At 44.1% G+C, this 19322-nt stretch overlaps 2 protein-coding genes across 11 annotated transcripts in view; one reads left to right on the top strand and one right to left on the bottom strand.

The window, feature by feature from the left end:
* LOC125716361 (FYN-binding protein 1-like) overlaps positions 1-16928 on the top strand; it is a 77338-nt gene extending 60410 nt beyond the window's left edge. The window contains exons 2-21 of one of the 10 annotated variants that reach the window (XM_048988579.1): positions 8195-8318; positions 9262-10087; positions 10299-10502; positions 10595-10925; positions 11054-11166; positions 11289-11314; positions 11504-11544; positions 11680-11724; positions 11932-12046; positions 12659-12818; positions 13143-13266; positions 14147-14181; positions 14549-14609; positions 14873-14907; positions 15032-15095; positions 15298-15396; positions 15513-15529; positions 15844-15876; positions 15978-16111; positions 16302-16928. In XM_048988579.1, coding sequence (XP_048844536.1) covers positions 9340-10087; positions 10299-10502; positions 10595-10925; positions 11054-11166; positions 11289-11314; positions 11504-11544; positions 11680-11724; positions 11932-12046; positions 12659-12818; positions 13143-13266; positions 14147-14181; positions 14549-14609; positions 14873-14907; positions 15032-15095; positions 15298-15396; positions 15513-15529; positions 15844-15876; positions 15978-16087 — 2361 coding nt within the window. In that variant the 5' untranslated portion in view covers positions 8195-8318; positions 9262-9339 and the 3' untranslated portion in view covers positions 16088-16111; positions 16302-16928. Of the gene's footprint in view, positions 1-7320; positions 7408-8125; positions 8602-8629; positions 8815-9261; positions 10088-10298; positions 10503-10594; positions 10926-11053; positions 11167-11288; positions 11315-11503; positions 11545-11679; positions 11725-11931; positions 12047-12658; positions 12819-13142; positions 13267-14146; positions 14182-14548; positions 14610-14872; positions 14908-15031; positions 15096-15297; positions 15397-15512; positions 15530-15843; positions 15877-15977; positions 16112-16301 lie in introns of those variants that run through there. The other 9 variants (XM_048988574.1, XM_048988569.1, XM_048988577.1 and 6 more) reach the window with 9 other exon arrangements.
* On the bottom strand, positions 59-7062 carry c8a (complement component 8, alpha polypeptide). Its single transcript, XM_048988580.1, has 11 exons — positions 6904-7062; positions 6690-6804; positions 5827-5968; positions 5089-5236; positions 4534-4723; positions 3959-4141; positions 3321-3561; positions 2022-2138; positions 1454-1611; positions 1147-1372; positions 59-697 (listed from the first exon to the last, which is right to left on the bottom strand). Exons 1-11 carry the CDS (start codon positions 7050-7052, stop codon positions 549-551), a joined length of 1818 nt encoding a protein of 605 aa, XP_048844537.1. The 5' UTR covers positions 7053-7062; the 3' UTR covers positions 59-548.
* Positions 16929-19322: the final 2394 nt, after the last annotated feature.

Raw genomic sequence — 19322 nt, 5'->3', positions numbered from 1 at the left:
ACATGAGGGTAAATATTTACTGAAAACAGGTTTAATATGAATTACGGATGCACTAGTATTTGTTTTTCCGAGTTTATTTGACATTTTCAATGACAGACCAATAAAACGGGTCCCATATCCCAGTCACCTGGCTGATTTACACCTGAGAACAGCAGGTAAGGCAAGTTACAGCCCACATAATAAAAGGCGAGAGGCCGAGAGCACAAGACACCCCAGGGCACCTGAGAGCTGCTGGGAACAGAGAAGGGGCACTTGTGATGCAGCTAAACCTGTTTTATCCAGTCGGGTCAGGAGCCTACTCTGGGAATTGTGTCACAAGGCAATGGGACTTTCTTGAGTTGGATGTAGCCAGAGGAAACCTGTATAAACATGGGGAGGAAAACAGCATCAGGGCTGGGCTAGAACCCACACCCTTGGAGGGCTGAAGCATAGGCAGTACCAGAATGGTATTAGCTCATATACGAAGTTAAGATGCAGCCTGTAGTGACCGATGGGATGCCGGTGCTAGGGTTAGGGTTTAAGGGCTGGGCTGGATGTTGGAAGTCATCTCAGCAGCCCCGGGTCTGTGTGGACGTTCCCAAACAGGGGCTTCCCTCGTTGAGAGGAGCAGGATTGTTGCACTGACGGCTTCTTGTTCGGGTCCCAGACTGACAACCTGACCACGTCCCCCAGCAGCTCCAGCCTCCATGAGTGGGACCTGGCCAATACAAAAATCCTCAAACATCTCCATAAGTCTCTCACCTCCACGTAAAAAGGCAGTTATATGACTCATGTTAAAGACTCAGCAATCCATTTCAATTCATCCATCCATCTTTCATAACTATTTATCAGAGGTGGAAATCTCAGGTCCAAAAAGTAAAAATCCATCCAAAAATTTGTTTCATCCAACCAGTTGGGACAGTGTCATGTGGTGGTATTGCACACACAGGACTGGTGCTTCAGGTTCGTGTGTCTCTGAATTTCCAGGGTTTTTTTGTTGATTTTGAATTTAAAGGGACCTTAACCCATTTTTTTGGGTTGCCCAGTTCTGGTCCTGGAGGCCCAGAATCCATCACAGTTTGCAGGTTCCCTTGCTCAAACACATAAAACAATCAACTAATTACAAGGTTCAGGCAGCGTGTTCTCTGTGAGGAGGCGGGGCCATACCCGCGCGCTGCGTCTTCTCGCAGGCCAAGCCCTCGTAGCCCTGCTTGCAAAGACACTTGCAGTCTGTGCCCTGGAGTACAGGTAACCCGTTGTTCCTGCAGGGGGCGCACCGGCAGGAGTTGAACTGCTGCAGGTACTCCTCCCAGGCCCGCTTCAGGTGGGTCACCTTTCCTTGGAACTGTTGTGCCGCCGTGCTGGAGCGAACCAGCTCATAGATGGGCAGTACCTGCGGACGTCAACAGGAGGCACTACACAAACACCCCCACGCAGCGGTTCACTTCGTAGTGCAGTTTGAGGGGAGGGTTACCTCAAACTCCATCAGCTGCGGGTTGTGCTTCAGAGACTCTCCCCACCTGGTGTACGACTCCTCATTCTTGACAGCCAGCAACCCCCCCGCAGACGGAACCTTCCCCCCACGAACCAGATTCACCACGTCTTTGATGTAGCTTTCTGACGACTTCTTATCTGCAGAACATGGGATGACGGAAAAGTGATCACAACACACGGAAATGACCAGGAGCACCGATCCCAACTAGACACAAATCTTACAGAAAATTATGAATATTAAATAATATCCTGACTATGGCTGAATATTAGGAATTTCATTATGTTTTAAAATCGGTTGACAGTGTGTTTGGTAATCAATATCTTTACAGCGTTTAACTAAGTTGCCTCTGTTTATCTATTTTATCTCCAAAAAGCAAACATTGCATAAAATCCAAATGTCCAGTCTACTCACCTCAAAGTCAAACATTAATTGAATTTTTTTATATATTAATTTTTGTTTGGTTATAATTCATTCTTGTTTTTCCTTACGAAAGAAGGGAAAGAGAGTGAGAAGGCGGTTGCTTTTATGGAAGAGCGTCAAGCTGCACCTTGATCAGACGTCTGATCCTTGTTACACCAAGTTCCTCCTACTGATAATCCCATTTCCATCTTAGATATACCCAGCGAGGCCCCAAAGCAGTTTCCAGCCATCTTCCCGGTGATTCCTGGAGATGGTACAATTAAAAAATAAGCCTGCAAATGGGCAAAATGCTTCAGAGCGAGAGGACCCGGGTTCGACCATGACCTGCATGGAATTAGACAGAGAGACTGACACTCTTCTGCCAGGATGTTATAGCACCCCCCAGAGTGGTACTGCACCGCAGCGGAGGGGCCTAGCTGACACGTATGTTATGCACATGCTCAAGACATAACTGGCCATAACAAGTTCAGGAGAAAAATATGCGGGGAAATGCTTTTCACATGTGTGCTGGTTTGGGGGAATATTTTACACATCCATCCATCCATCCATCATCTCCCGCTTAATCCGAAGTCAGGTCGCGGGGGCAGCAGCCTCAGCAGGGAGACCCAGACTTCCCTCTCCCCGGCCACTTCGTCCAGCTCCTCTGGGGGGATCCCGAGGCGTTCCCAGGCCAGCCGAGAGACATAGTCTCTCCAGCGTGTCCGGGTCTTCCCCGGGGTCTCCTCCCAGTGGGACATGCCCGGAATACCTCCCCAGGGAGGCGTCCCGGAGGCATCCTGATCAGATGCCCGAGCCACCTCATCTGGCTCCTCTCGATGCGGAGGAGCAGCGGCTCTACTCTGAGTCCCTCCCGAATGACTGAGCTCCTCACCCTATCTCTAAGGGAGAGCACAGCCACCCTGCGGAGGAAACTCATTTCGGCCGCTTGTACCCGCAATCTCGTTCTTTCGGTCACTACCCAAAGCTCATGACCATAGGTGAGGGTAGGAACGTAGATCGACTGGTAAATCTTACACATTATCTTCATACTCAGCACATTGGAGGACTGATTTAGTGTGAAAGACCAGCAGAGGTGGGTAATTCAGGTCAATAGAGTAAAACTCCAGACCAGGATTTTGTTTCAACAATCCAGTTCAGTATAAAGAGTCACAGAGTCACAAAATACTCAACTGATTGGTTGAAAGAAAATCTTGGTCTGGACTTTAACTTTCTGGACCTGAACTGCCCACCTCTGGAGACCAGGATTTGAGTCTCACCATAATAGCCCTGCCCAACTTCACTCTTTAAAGCAGCATTGCCCAATTCTGTCCTCTGAGACCCACAGTCGGACCACATTTTTGCTCCCTCCCAGCTCCCAGTAGTAAAAACTTGATTGTCTGTGGGTCCCCAAGGACCGGACTGGAATAAATTGTCGGAAATTTCTTACCGTTTCTTTCCATGACCTTCTTGTCCACCACTAAGATGTACTCAAGGACCCCTCCCAGGACTCCCGAGGTGACGTAGTGCGTCCCGTGGAGGCTGAGGACGTGAGCGTAGGAACCGAAGTCGTACTCGTCCGGCAGCTCGGCGAGCGAGCGGTGCAGCTCCTCATCTAGCATCAGATCGCGGCTCCGCAGCTTAAAGTAGCCCGTTTGCACTCTGGAAACCAGCCTGACAAAGCCCAGGTTCTAGCAGAATGAGAGGTTCTCATATTAACATTATAATTGGCACGTACAATGTCATCAGACACAATTACATTTCATTAAGTGTTTCATTAAGTGCTACTCAACTGGTTGGCTGAAATAAAATCTTGGTCTGGATTTTGACTTTGCAGACCTGAACTATCCACCCCTGCTCATATATACTATTCGCAATGCAGCCTGTAGCCCCACCTCATGTCCTGCAGGTTCCAAGTCCCCCCAATACAGGCCTCCATCAGCAGTTCGGATAAATATGTTTAATAAATTCTAATTTAAAACATGCGGTCATAACTATATACCAATTTAAAGATATTGGCAAAAGATTATTAATATGCGGCAGTGAAACAAAGGTTTTTTTGTGGTGCAAATGGCTGGATGAACTTACGCTGTCATTGTACTCCGATATGTTCTTTAAAGCCTCGGACTGCTCGCTTCCAGAAAAACCGACTTCGACCTTATTAATTCCAACAGTAAATCCTAAATTGAAGGACTCTCCCTCCCTCCTGGCCTTCAACAAGCTAACAGTGTCCTCGTAGAACTCATTGGATCCCCCGGATGTGGCATAACCCTGTGGGGAATATCCATGGCAACAACAAAAAAAAAAAAAAACAGAACATATGCAGATATATGGGAACATATGGATATGCATGAAAAAATATGCATATATGTGGGCTTTCACAAATGCATCAGAACACAATAATTTGCATATTAATTTCTTTGGTTTTGTGTTATAAATACATGTGAAAATAAATTCCAGATTAGCGCTTAAGATAAATTACTTTACAATACAAAAAAAATATTTTTACTTGCACTGGACAGAATAATTTGTTCCAATAACTAAGATGCAAAACCATATTACTAAAGGCTACATATTTGTCAACAACTAAAACAAAGAGAATGTGGGAGATAATTTGTAAATAAACATTATGAATTCAGTTCATGGGCAAGTCAAAGGGTTACCATGAAGCGATAGGTGAGGAAATTATACGGTTTCCTGAAATACTTCTCGTCATCATTGTAGTACAGGTTTTCGCAGAAAACGTCGTATTTCAGGCGTCTCCACTCTCCGTTGTACACGTACTCACAGAGTCCCCCGTAATATTCCGGGTCGACCGCGCTCTGGACAAAGTCGCCGGTTAAAACATTGTAACTGAAACAAAGTGATTTTTTTTTTTCTTGTGAGTCATGAATGGAAAAAATGTATTAAAAAACTATAACTAAATTATTGTCATTTTAGACTAATATGTCGTAAAATGAATGACAATGATCAAGGGCACAGGAAACCAGGCAGACATGTTATCCCCCCCCCCAATATTTTATTTGGCTTAATTTGCCCCCCCCCCCATTCCCATAAATACACCTTTGCATTTTCATTATAACATGACCCCTCCCGAATACAAAACTCTCTCCTATGTCCTAATAATTAATTCCTTCATTAAATAATATTTGTGGGAAGTTCATCCAAGATTTCGGCTGTGAGATGAGGGTGTGGGGGGGGGGGCTGTGCATGCTTACCCACGGGCACTGACCTCAGAGCCCGGAATGGGGGTCAGATCAGTGCACATGTTCTCAGTGAGGTCCTCTGCATCGCAGCCGTCCTCGTCCGAGCCAAACATGCAGTCATTCTCCCCATTACACCGCAACTCCTTATTCACACACCGTCCTGAGGGCACAAGCAGTCTTTCTGAAGTCCTTGTTGGTCAATGAGCACATAAGATATAGTTGTGAGCGCAGGCTTCACAGATGGTGATAACTTCACAGAAGCACAGGTTAGACATACATCCAAGTATCTTCTGTAACCGCTTATCATCCACTACAGCAAGAGTCACAGCAAGACTGAAGCCCATGCAGGGGGCACAGGGGACCAAGTAGGGGACATCAGGGACAAGATTCCAGTCTATCATAGGGCATACACCCAGACACCCTCACGCAATACAATACATTGCCTATTAAACTAACTTAATCAGTGTCTCCCAACCCGGTCCTTCAGGACCCACAGACGGTCCATGTTTTTGCTCCCAGCAACCTGTCTGCAGGTCCGAGGACCAGATTGGGAAACACTGATTAAGATAATACCAATCTGGTTAGACTAAGTTTTTGGGCTGTAATACGATAGCACAGTACAAGTACCCTGGTGCCACACAGGGAGACCAGGCATACTCCGCACATACTGAGCGTGTATGGGGTGTGTCACTGGGTTTCCTCCAGATACTCAGGTTTCCCCCACAGTCCAAAAACATGCAGTTGAACTACCTAATTCACATGTAAAACCATCGCCACAGGCGGACTTGGGCTTGCATGGCACATTTGTAGAACAGGCTCTTTGATCCCACTGGCTGCCGAGGCACCTGGTCCCCTGGAACTGTGATGCTTGTTCCAGATACCTGAAGCGAGACTATAAAGGAGTTTGAACATCTTGCCTTCAAATCTCCATCCCCGTGTGCAGCGGTTAACACTAACGCCTTGTCCACCCGGACACGGGTATTTTTAAAAAACGTAGCTTTTTCTGTGCGTTTTGGCGTTTCCACACGAAAACGGTGTTTTACGTCACTGAAAACGGTGCTTTTGTAGAAACCCCGTCCAGGGAAAAGCTCAAAAAGTCCGTTTTCAGTGTAGACAGGGATAACAGAGTTTTAGGCTTGTAACGTCAGTTTATACGCCGTTGTTCATTTTACTTGACGTCAGAATATGCCCAGTTATTTTACCCCATGCATTTATCCAGGCAGAACTGGTAATAAGGCTTCTGATTGACCAACATGGCTTTACGGTTATAGTTATATCGCCACCTGGTGGTTTGGCATGCTCTTGACAGGGCGTTTTAGCCTTTTCATGTGGAAGGAGATTTAAAAAAATATATATGCCCGTGTACGTGTGTAGAAGACCTAACTCTTGAACTGTTAACAGCCAATATATGCTATACTTTAATATTTGAGTGTAGCATTTTTTTGTTGAGTCAACAATTATTGTACATAGGCCTACGAGGATTGTTGATCTTCAGTCTTGACGACCATGTTCTCTGTGAACTATTTTAAAGACTCCCAAGTAATCAGTTATTTATGGAAATTTTGTGATAACGCGTATATTTCACATTCGGTAATACAGGTAAGGTTTAGTACCGTAATGTTGCTGCACGATGAGCAAGGCGTCCACGGCGACCACGGCTTTATCTTACAATCAATTGGAGCAGGAGTATCGGTACCCCTGGTCAGCCGTGAGGAGACCTTTTCAGCACTTAGAGAAAAAGCGGACACGTGGAACACAAATACAAATATACACATCTACCTAAACAATTCTAAACGCTAAAAATTAAGACGCGTAAAAAGTTAGTACCTGCTTCCAGTCGTGATCACCGCAAATATCATGAAATCGTTCACAAATAGCGTTGAGAGGTAAACTCCCAGCAAAGAGTAATTCAGTACGTTCATCCTGTTTGTTAACTGTGCATAAGCACAAGATACAGTCAATAGGCCACAAGTCATGTAAATGATTAAATCAAAGTAAACTGTCCACGAGGGAGCTGACCGTCATTTTTTCGTAATACAATCAAATTTCTCCTCAGTCACAAGCTCAGAATGACGATCAACTTTACTTTAAAATTATATAATAGCGGCAATCTATTACGGTGATCTATGAACTGAATGAATATGATTAATATTCTTATGTCCCTAGTGCACTTGCACTGGATAAGGGGCTGGATTATTAACAGATGGGTCATTCTTAAATAACAAAGGCGCACGGAGACTTAATACGCAGCACCCCATACACCTCCAGGATTTCTGCGCGAATTTCACCCCCTGCTCAGTATGCATGGAGAGCGTGCATGTTCTCTGTCCCGTGGGTAATCCGAAAACATGCAGTTAGTTTAATAGGCATCTCCAAACTGCCTGTAATGTATGTGTGTGTATGTGCCCTGGAACCCTAACCAGGATTAACAGTTAAAGACAGATAGAAGTATAGTCGGGAGCTAAAGTTAGTCAAATTATGTGTATTGACAGGCGGGGTGTTGTATCTCTGTTAATTAATTTGTGCTTTTCAATATTCAGAAGCACGTATTGTTGTTACAATGTTTGCTGAATGCTGGAAATGATCATAGCGCGGATATATTAAACCTTCCTGCCCGTGCAACAGATGATTTATACACAAAACAGACTAATATGCTTTCTGTCAGGATAAAGGGCTGTGAAAATTAAATTAAATTAAATTAAATCAAGTCAAGCAAGCAAATTGTAGACAGCTGAAAAATGTTCTTGTCTTTTTTTTTTTTTTTTTTTTTTTTTTTTTTTTTACAAATACCGTGTAAAGAATTTTTGCCCCATAAAATACGAGTGTGCAATGGACCCCCCATTCTAATTTAACATGACCGCGAGCTTGAGGATTTATTCTCCTTATTAAGGTTCATTCACCTATATAACTGATTTTCATTATGGGGATCGGTTTTCTTTTTCTTCCTGTGCAGTAACAAGTGATTCGCGAGCAACCCCCCCCCCCCCCCAAAAAAAAAAAACGGCACCCACCAAGGACATCTTTTTAATTTTACTTTAATGTTTTTTTTTTTAATAAAGGCGTTCATTCTACATCGAATCAATCCGGTGTCTCCGAGGGGTGTGGCTACGGATTGCCTGCTGAGCCTCCGTTCCATAACTTTTACCGAAGGGCGTGAAAATCTTGGACTCGCTTGTCAGACTTGCTCTGGCGCTGATACCGGTGACCCTGCTGGACGTTCTGATGCGGCCGAATACATAAAGGTCTCCGCCGATCCCACACTAGCTTGTTAAAGTTTAGCCTGGTTGGGGCGCGTAAGACGGCCAAAGAGCCTGCTGGTTAAGATCTCCGCGGGACAGGTGATTTCCATAGGGACTCACACCTGCCCCACTTCCTCCTCATTTGTCTTTAATGTGCTGAAGGGAGTTTTGGGGATAACGCCATGTTTAAACTCGCATGCAACCCATTTAAAACAAAAATTAAACGGAGCCGTCATTAAGCGTGTAAGTGTACTGGTTATTTTCGATAATGAAGAGAACGGAACAGGTAAGTCCATTTGTTTGTTAGATTCTTTCCAGTTTGTCGAAGATTTCTTTCACAGTTTGCTACTTTTAAATATTACTTTCCGCTGGTTCCGTTTGTCAGTTTTAATGACAGATTTAATCTTATAAACGCCCTGCTTTGTCATTTTTAAATTTGCCTTGGTGATTAAGCCAACAACAGTGAGCAGAAACCGTGGGATTATCGATGGCTACTGATGTACTTGAATAATGTTTGGCTTTTTCTCTACCATACAATGACCAAAATTACGTTTTTCTTAAAGTTCTAGTATCACTTCTAAAGTCTTTACACTTTTTACGTGTATCTGTGACTCTAATCAATGCCTATATGCATGTCTGTAGACAAGGTTTGAATAATATTGAGATCCGGGACCTGGGCGTGGGTCTCGCCAATCATATTATTGATATCGTTCCCTTCAAATGCTGTTTTTTTTTTTTATATATATATATATATATATATATATATATATAATTTATTTTTTTTATTAATTAGTTACGTGAAACGTTAGCCTGATTTTTATTCAGGGAAATATCTTCAAATTTTAGTTCTCAAAATATTGCGGAGGTCCTGGCCTCAGTGACCTCATAGCTGGCTACGACCCTGCCTGTGTGAAACCAAGCCTTTTATTTTCTCAATCTTTTATAGGAGAACTTTACTGACTTCAAAGCTATCAGAGCCAAGTTTCAAGAAGAGATCACCTTAAACCAGTACAGAAGAAAACCGATGGTCCCTGAAAAGCCCAGACAGATTCCTTTGCCCCCCGGAGCTTGCCCGTCTCACCTGAGCACCATCGCTGTGGAGACTGAGAGCAAGTCCTCAGTCCTGCCTAGAGCAAAGAAACATGGCAAGCGTCCAGTCTCTTACCCACTGCCTCTTCCTCCCTGTACACCTTCCCTCTTCAGCGGCAAGACGGCAGAGAAAGAACAAAGTACAAGGCAGACATCAAAGGACAAGCGATTGTCTCTAGGGCTTCCTTTACCAGGAAAAGAGCAGAAGGTCATCTTGAGTCTGCCTTTGAGCAGCTGCCTGCCATCTGGCCAACCTGGGAAGATGAGGTCCCCAGAAAACGACGTTAAATCAACATCTCCAAAAACCAGTGGGATCTCCCTCGATGCCAGCTCTCAATCAAAGTCTCCCAGTAACAGTGCAGAAATGACATCCGGTTCTCCATCTCCCAAAGGCAGAGGCTGCATCTATTCCAGGAGCACATCTGCGCCTAGTGTTTGTAGCACTTTCGAAGATGCTTCAGTTAGACACTCTACCCTCTCCAGCGCAGAAAGTGCTCAGGATGTTAATGGGGGATCCCCAGAGACCAGTAGCCCTCCTTGGTTCTCCTTGAAGGCATCCCCCAAACTGTCTCTCATGGGCTGCGAGGGCCAGAAGGCAGAAGCTCCTCCTCAGAAACCCAAAAGTGTTTCTCAGACCATCAGTGTTTCTGCCTTGGCTGCCAAGCTCAATATAGCCTCACACTGTAAGTTCGTCCCAGAATTTTCTAATTGTTTAAATTTTGATAAATTTTTGTTAGGCAAACAATGAAAGTATTCGGTCTTCCGAGCTACCTAATCGGACAGTGATGGACTAAGTATTTGCAAGAATGTTCTTGTGTTAAGCAAAAGCTAAAAATCCTTTTTAATCACGCGTTTAGTGCTTGGTGTCATGTGTTGTGATGGGTTCCCCTTCAGGGAAGGTGCCGCATATACACAAGGATGGTGCAGATTGCAAGACAAACTGTTTGCAACTGGGGCAACCTGCTGAGACTGGTCCAGCTAAGATACCTCTTCCCGAGTTAGATTCCCTGGATCCCCCGCCGGAAAAACCACCCAGACCCCATTTAGTGGATCTCGGCCCCTGCTGGGCCTTATTTGGAAAGGATCAACATGAAATTGGTAACTACTGCCTTAGCTGATTTTTCAGTTTTCCTGTTGCAATGAAACGTCTGTTTTGTGCATTTATTTTATTTTTTTTGTGTGTGTTTCAGGTGTTGGGGTACTTGAATCTATTGATTTTGAAGGCCAAGCTCCTGAATATCCAGTGCCTCCTAAGCCTCAAGATCTGGTGTGTCCAGAACTTGCAGGAACTTTCAATGTGGCTTTTAATGCCATAGAGTCCCAGGCCTTTGGTGCTGCGGACCAGGGTCTTGATGCCACAGACCTTGAGCCTAGAGAGTCAAAGTCAGCGGTTCTAGAGGTGCTGGGGTTGTGGACCAAGGGCTCTGCACCTGCTTTGGACCCTCCAGACCAGGATCCTCCAGCTCAGAATTCTGCTTGTGTCACAGAACTGCAACACAAAGACGCAAAGCCATTAGTCGGGTGAAGTGGTGTCATATTACTCAGATTAATCCCAATGACTCAGCTTTGACAAGTGTATATTCTCAGTTGTGACAAATTACAGGTACTGTTGCTTCTCCCCTGTGTAACTGTGGAATCTTACTTTTAAGACTTGGTTCTGAAAGACACAGTGAAAATGCAGACAACGTCTATGAAGACGTTGAGATCACAAGCAAGCTTCGCCGCGGGCAGAATACTTGGCGACGCAAAGTCATTCCAAAAAGTAAGAGTTCTGTGATGGATGTCGCTATTACTCCTGCACGGCAGAGTAGGATGAGAGATCTGTATCATGCTGTGACAGCTGCAACTTATTTGACATTTTTTGTTTTATTTGGTCCTCTCTAGATCCGTACGCTGATACTGAAGCGATGGTAAGTGTGTGTGTGTTTTTAATGAGACTGGCTAAAGGTGGCATTTGAAGAGTTGCAGTTCTCCCTTATGGAAAAATTGCAAAAGATTTATTTGGTGACTCAAAAACATATTGCGTTTGGACTGTTTTTAATATGCAGTAACTTTTATTTTGGTGGGAGATGTTCTGAATTCGTGTTTTGCGTTAACAGGGTGAAGATTCGCGTAAAAGCACATGGTTTCACAACCCGTGGTAGGTTTGTACAAATTCATTTTTGGTGGGGAAAGTTCCTATTGACATATAGAGATGTTTCTTCAATGACCTCACGGTCAACATGAGGTCTCCTTTGGCATCTTGAAAAAATGTAATGGCATGAACTCTTTCTAGGTTTGTGTCAGGAGAGCCTCCTGGAACTTTCTCACATGGAAATGGGTATATCTGGAATCTCGTTAACATGATTTAATGTCTGTGTGTTCAGTTAAATGAACACATTTCCATCATTAAACACTTTACTGTGACGATGATGCCACATCTGCCTGTTTATGAATCCATTTTGTTCTCATGGTTTGAAATAGTTGGAGGTTTTCCGACATGAAACACGCGTGCCATCCCAGTTCTGGCGGCTTCTGTCTCCTACAGCAACGGGCGCAAGGAGAATCGGGAGACCAATGAGGACAGAGAGCAGAAGAAACGGGAAAAGAAGGAGCGGAGGGAGAGGGAGAAGAAGGAGAATGAGATGAGAAGGAAGTTCAAAGTAGGTGCTGTGGAGACGTAAACATTCACCTCAAGGGTCTGCTAGATGTTTGTAAGGGGGTGATGGTGGCATCTGCATTTAAGAACCTCAAAGGATTCATGAGGCAAACATTTTTGCATCATCCTGCACATGATCCGTTTCAGCTGCTCCCCTCCGGTTGAAGACTCTGATCACTAACCACCAAAAAAACACTTGAACAGGTTCTTTCCAGGCACCATTAGACTCAACAGTTCCTCCTACTTTTAATCAATAGCCATGCAGCATTTGCAGGATTTCAGTGTTTGCTTTCCCAGTAGCAGCTACACTTGACGATCTATTTGCACATTATTGTTGCACATTCCACCTGTTTGTTATGCAATGTATGCATGGATATGTTGTCTGTGTTCTGCCTCAAACAGCTTCCAGTGTTGCACTATCCTCTCTTTATCACTTGCTTTTACGCCTCTATTTATTCTCGGTCCACGTTGTCTGTCTGTTATATCTGGAGACACCATGACAAGTTGTGCCAACACACAACCCCCCGGCCTTGGTCATGTGGCAATAAAGATTCTGATTAATTGCTGAGATTTCCACAGTGAACAGACTGGCTGCTTTATCCTCTATCCCTCTAAGATAACTGGGCAGGAGGAGCCCATGTACAAGGCCAAGGTGACAGTCACCAGCAAGGGCCGAAAGGGCGACCTTCCCGTACAGACCGGAGACATCGTCAGCATCATCCGCACCACTGACTGTCCCAAAGGGAAGTGGCTGGCAAGGGACGATGACCATATGTGTGAGAGACCGTGTTCATCTCGGTGATCTGAAATGGAAGGCTTCATGGTGCCAGTTCAACTGACTAAGACCCAAGTTAACAGTGTCTCATCAGCTGCTATGAAAATGTGAATCGTTCTAAGCTTGAGTAACAGCTGGATAGTTACAGAACAGTTAAATGCAAAAGTTTATTTTTTGGAGGATTGATCTTATTGACCATCAACTATGAGCAGTTGACCCTGGAATGGCGAGGTTTCAGTTGATGTGCTCAGTGCCCTGGTGTCCTTTCTGTCATGAGTCGGACAGCCTGGATAGTTTGCAACCAAGGATCTTGGCATGTCCACAGATGGCTACATCCCTGTGATGAACGTGGAGCTGGACATCAAGGAGATGCTGGAGCTTGGAAAGAGGGCTTCCCAGGCAGCGGGCCGCCCCGCCGTTGATGGAGACACCTTCAGCGATGGGAGCAGGTAGCAATGATAAATTGAGGCGCGTGACTGACTGTTCAAGCAAGATAGCAATGCAGTGAATGCTACTTAAAGCTAAACCTTGAGCATGAGCAATCTGCTTCCCTGATGTTTTACAGTAATGGATTCAATGATATAACTGCCTGAATGAGGCTGGGCTAGATAAGGCAATGACTGGGTGAGATGGGATAGGGGGCGTCGACAACCAAAGACTGAGAGATAATGGGCTAATATTCTGCCTCCACTTCTCTGTGAAATTCAGCATCAAGTTGGCATCTAAGTGTCACCCTTGTGGTCACACAAAGGTTTGGATTGAAGGTACTGCAGGTTGTTCAGATCTGTAGAACAGAGATTGTCTCCTCAACAGTCACATGGGTTTGCCAGAAGTTGCTGTATCAGTGTGACGTGTTCATTACTTGGCTTAAGTACTGTATTACTGTTAGCTTCTATGCTAATGGAACGTAATGAACATTCTGTGTGTGCTTCTGACTGCAAGGACCAATTTAAGATTCACACTTCTTGCCTCGAAGTAAAATATTGGCCTCATGCAGCAAATATTCATTATGGCAATTTCATGGTATTTATACTGAGTAATTAAGCAGGTTAGCCGGGGCGTTTAAAGGCAGAATAATGCCACCCACCCCCCCACACACACACGCACACAAACAAACTATAAAGAATTAAGCTGTGTTTTGGCAGGAATATTCCATCCCCTACAGGAGCTGAATTGCATTGTAAAACCCAAAAACGTGCACCCGCCTCTGAACCACAAGCTGCTTGTGTTTTCTTAGTTCACGTGGCTGATAATTGTCACTGTAGAAAATCTATAAATCAATTAAGCGAAGCAGGTGTCACTTACCCACTGCCTGTCCTTATTTTGCAGGTCTTCTAACCAATGCCGTGCTCACAGTAACAGCTGTAAGTACGTTTGTATGGTTTTTGTTAGTGCTGTCTGCCCTCTGTATTCACGCTCAAGTCCCTTGTGTAAAAAGCCATAGTGTTTGCATATAACCCTGAACTTTGTCATCGCTACACGACTTGAAATACCTGATTAGACGCAAATGAGGGTGAATGTTGTGCCCCAATAAATGAAGCCACGTTACTGAAAATTATGACCCAAATAGCACTTTTCAGCGTGGTGCTCGGCACACAGCAAATTCCAAGATTTGCTTTTTCGGACTTTTCTGGATTAAAATTTGTGGATGCGGGGGAATGACTGTAGCTGTGTCTTTTAACCTGCGTAGGGAGTTTGACTGCTTTGTGGAACTAAGGAGTTCTGTCTCAGTTACAGACAGCGAGGAATGGACGTGTGACGAGGAATCGATCTCGTCTCCTTCAGATGTGCGGTAGGAGGGGAAGCTATGTGGGGTTTGGCTACTCATCCAGACATCGGGAAACGAACCATTTAGCTCCCCCAAACGTCGTCATGTGACTTTTTTTTTTTTTTTTTTTTTTTTTGGGTATTTGAATAGAGATGATTCTGTAAGGTCTCATCCAGTAGAAGATCTGATGATAAACCTGAATCGTAAAGCTTCCTTCGCTGTAATTGTAGCTGTCATGTTTAATTTGTACATGTTCTGCTGTAAAATGTTATTCTGATTCATTATAGGTTGCAGAGTCGGACTGTGTCCATGGCTGAAATGTGTGAGTATCTGCAAAAAGATTTGTGGCTTTAGGTTTCATAATCGGTGCTTAATCTGCAGAAGTTGGTAGCATTGTTGCAGTGGTTCGGTGGGAGGTTCACCTGCGTCCTGGTTCTGTCTGACAGGCTACGCAAACGGCAAAGGGCAGCCGGCCGCCAGCGACGGCGGCTACGAGGACAGCCAGGCACTGTAAGTCGTGTACGGCTCCATCCGCGGGGAGTTGTCATTGTCTTCCACTGACCTCACTTCCTGTGAAGAACATCAGTGTTTTTTGGGAAGAGGAATCGGAGTTGTATGACCTTCTGATTGCATAGTTTGACAATTTTCAGGCTGCCGGTGACCTTTCGCTCCGTTTCAGGGCACATCTCGTTCTCTCTCGTCCCGTCTGCAGGACGAGGTATGAGGCTCTCCAGAAGCTTGCTACTTTCTTCCAGCAGCAGCAAGAAAATGAGAGCGTTGCTGAGGAAAACGAAGGACAGACTCCTCCAAGGTAACATTTCAAAGTACTCTCTCAAATCATCTTTTTTTTTTTTTTTTTTTTTTTTTAGACCTGCTAGAAATACTAACTTCCTTTTTCTCACCCTTCTCTCCATGTATTTTGTGAAGAACTGAAGTTCAACCAAGTGAGTGAACATCACTGGCTTCACATTAGCTTTCGCTTATGTTGGAAAGTCTTTTCTATAGACTAGCAATCACCACTGTTAAGGAACTTGGCCCTTATGATGTCATTCTGCTCTGTCTACAGTAGGGGTGGGGAACCTGTTCCACGGAGGGCCAGTGCGGGTTTTTGGCATGACCTCCCATTCAGCCAATAATAAAACAGGTGGTTCTCAATTCCAGTCCTGGGAACCCACTGTTATTGGCTGATTGAGAGGCCATCTCAAACACCTGTGTTGCTGTTTTTCGTTTGTTCCCTCATTGCTCTCTCTGTATGTAGGTCTGTGTTTGGCAGAGGAGCACACCAGTCTGTAAGTACCAAACGCACCCCTCACCCCCGCTCGCTTTGGTTCTTTGCTTTTCCGTTCGGCCTGTTCCTGACATGCCTTCGCTGTTTTTTGCTTTCTTTCATGTTCCGACCCGCTGCGTTTTTGAGTCACCGAAGCAGCGAGCCAGAAGGGGAATTCCAGCTGATGGACCTGATCATCCTGCCCCCCCCTGCGCCCTTCGCCGACCGGGGGTGACTGGCCTGACAGCCAGGCACACAGGTAACCACCTCTGCTGGGGTCTGCTTCAGATGGGCTTGATTCACTAATAAGTGTGGTGGTGGAGATGTTCCTGTTCATGCTGTAACCCGCAAAATGTCGGCTTGGTTAGTAGCTACTGAACTTTACAGCAATGTTCAGTGTTCCATGTATGTATATTGGTGTTTAGTGTGTGTGTGTTTGTTTCCTACAGGAGGAGTGGCCATCAGACTATCATCTGAGCCTTCCGGACATAACCAAGTATGGGATGAAAGTGTAAAATGCAATACTTCATTCGCTGAACGTTCAAGATAGATTGCATGAAGGTTATTGAATAGAGAAGTGGAAAGAGTGACTGCCGGTCAGTTTTAATCACTCGCCACCACGAACCAGTTTCCAGGGTTGCGAGAGCCAGTTTTGCAGAACTTTATTTTTTGTTGCATTAAGAGCATCAGCAAGCTAAACTGTAAAACATTGTCATAAGCTGCTGAAGGTCAGCATCGGGTTTAGAGCTGGTCACCTCAGCTGGGTCCTTGTACTTTTAATCATGGTTACTTTACACTGCAGAGATCAGACAGTTAATGACGAGGGGGAAAAGGGTTATTTTTCTATGAATCTTGAATATGGTAATAAATATGATTCAGGTAATCTATAAAGGTTACCACAGAACAGAAGTTCTCTAGTTGCAGTTTCTGTGTTGGGTTTTTGATTTGTTAGGATTGGGGATAAGTTCCAGGTTTGATGCAGTATAGGGTTTTGCACTGATATGTTCGTGACGACGTCTGTTTCATTAATGTCTCACTTATACTGGGACCTGTTTGTCAATAAATGTCTTCATTTACATCCTGTCTTGTGTGATTGGTTAATCAGCACTGGGATCAACGATGAGTCAAATATCCATTTATGATAAACATCAACTGAACTCCTAGCAGTGCTGCAAAGAAACTGATTACTGACCACAAGGCTGCACTAGGTCTAAGCTTTTGTGACATTTTTAAAGCGTCATTTCGAGGAAACAAACCACCACCCATGCACCATTTGCCTCGACTAGCATGCAAATTTTTCCATTAGTTTGTGTACTGAATGATCATTTTCTAATCTGAAGAAACTCTGCCAGTGTCGATCAACGTGTGTTTAAGGTCACGAGCAAGAATGCCGTGAAACTGATGGAGGAAAGAGCCAAGATTCGTGCAGAGTGAGTTAATGTCAGCGCCGACTTTGAAAATGAAATATTCGCGAGTGCTGTTCAGTGGCGAAGTAGCGCCGCCAGGTGGCAGAATTTTTCAGTCTTTAGCATCGTGTCCCCAAAATCCACCAACCTTGAGTATGATTCATCGTTGGGGATCTATTGCAGTTGTCAACCATTTAACTGGTATAAATTTTAGTAAAAATCATCAAAATTATCACATTTAGGTAGTGTATTTCACAACTACAATAAGGACAACTTCTATAAATATTAGTTTAAATTTATTCAAACGATAAATGATAGAATATTTCTAGAATTTGCTGCTTTTGATATTAATAATTTGAATGGGGAAAATGTGGTCTAGTTTAATCCATGTCAGGTTTTATACTGTACCTCAGAGTGCCAGAAAGGACTTCCCAATGTGCATGGACATTAATTTTTAAAATACAACACGTCACACCTATGAAGTGTGTGACTTAAACCCACTCTGGATGAATTGGAAACGCAGGAGGGAAACAGTGCCGATGCTTCTCATTCATTAAAAATGGGGGGGGGGGTCCTTTAATTTGTCACATTTATTAAAATATGTTTAGGGTGCGTCCATAGTGCCAACACAAGAAGGCTCCCTCCCGACAAAAGCTAATGTCCTTTCAGAAAATGACAAAATACAAAAGCAGATGACAGAACTATTGGCAGCAAACTGTTAATGGACACTAATGAAGAGTATCCATGTGCGATTAGGCCTAAAATTCTAAGCCAACTACTTGTTTTTAACCAACAGGACTGGCTAATATCTGCTTCAAGGTCTGACATGTTGTACATTGAGAGATGCTCTTCTGCATACCTTGGATGTAAGGAGCAGTTATTTGAGTTACTCTTGCTTTTTCGTCAGCTTGAACCAGTCCTGTCATTTTTCTCTGATCTCTGCCATCAGCAATGCATTTTCAGCCCATTTGCTGTAAACCCTAAAGATGGCTGTGTGTGAAAATCCCAATAGGTCAGCAGTTTCTGAAATACTCATACCAGCCTGTCTGACACCAACAACCATGTCAAAGTCACATAAATCACCTTTCTTCCCCATTCTGGTGTTTGATGGTAACATTAAAAGGAGCTTGTGACCTGAATTTGGATTATTTTATACATCGTGCTGCTGACATATGATTGGCTAATAAGATATTTGCTTCAATGAGCAGTGCTACAGGTGCACCTAATAAAGTGGCCAGTGAGAGTATGATTGAGAATGAAAAGTCAAAAGGAGAGATTAAAATCAATGAATGCGAGCTAATTTCTTGGTTACGTTTTCTCTTTGAATAGGACTCAGTGCGAATACCAAGGGGTTGTTTATTGATAATCTCACAGCAGTGACTAAAGAGTTTAGTGTGGAACACTTGGATGTTGGATCGCAAAGGCTGGAGTTACTCGCCATGCCGTTGGGACATTTTAACAAGAAGGGTACTCTTTGCGATCTTTGCTTTCAGTTTTTTTAATGCAATATAAATTTTCGGTATCGTAACTTTAAAGGAAGTTACTTGCCTGGAATTGGTTGCAGGATTCTTGAATCTCATTCAAACCACTCACCCCCCTGCCTGCTACACTTACAGCCATGTGGACTTTTTTCAGCTAATAAGGAGGTGTGTCGGGAGGTCGAGCGGAAGCCAATCAGAGCCGCGCATTGCGGCTCCGGTCCGAATGTGGATTACAGAGGGAAACTGCTTTTGTGCCAACATTACGCTAGGACTAGTAGGGAAAACCTTGTAGCTTGAACGAAGCTTGGCTTAATGTCTATAGTATTATTTTTTTAATTATTCCCTACCTGATACCATTCGCAGTTCAGAGGAGTCAGAGGCTGAACACAATTGTTTTATTAAGCATAAAAATGTACTCCAAAACAACGGTCAAATAAACACTACAGATAGATGAATATTTTGCTGATTTGCCACATAAAGTCCACATATATGTTACACAACAAAACAGAAGTCATTAGGCGTATATCCTATGTACTGTATCAGAAAGAAAATATAATTGTTTGTTTCAACATAAACCAAAAAA

This window comes from Brienomyrus brachyistius, chromosome 21, assembly GCF_023856365.1.
Source record: "Brienomyrus brachyistius isolate T26 chromosome 21, BBRACH_0.4, whole genome shotgun sequence".
NCBI classification, from domain to species: Eukaryota; Metazoa; Chordata; class Actinopteri; order Osteoglossiformes; family Mormyridae; genus Brienomyrus; species Brienomyrus brachyistius.
Note: the sequence above shows the minus strand (reverse complement) of the source record. Positions and strands in the feature narration are given on the sequence as shown.

Excerpts from the sequence above, each read along its gene's own strand:
- c8a (XM_048988580.1), bottom strand. The coding sequence starts at position 7,052 with ATGACTTGTGGCCTATTGACTGTATCTTGTGCTTATGCACAGTTAACA. Across the intron at positions 5,237-5,826 it reads TGGTTTTACATGTGAATTAG|GACGGTGTGTGAATAAGGAG; the intron begins GTAGTTCAACTG and ends TTGTGCCCTCAG. Across the intron at positions 1,373-1,453 it reads CGCAGCTGATGGAGTTTGAG|GTACTGCCCATCTATGAGCT; the intron begins GTAACCCTCCCC and ends TGACGTCCGCAG.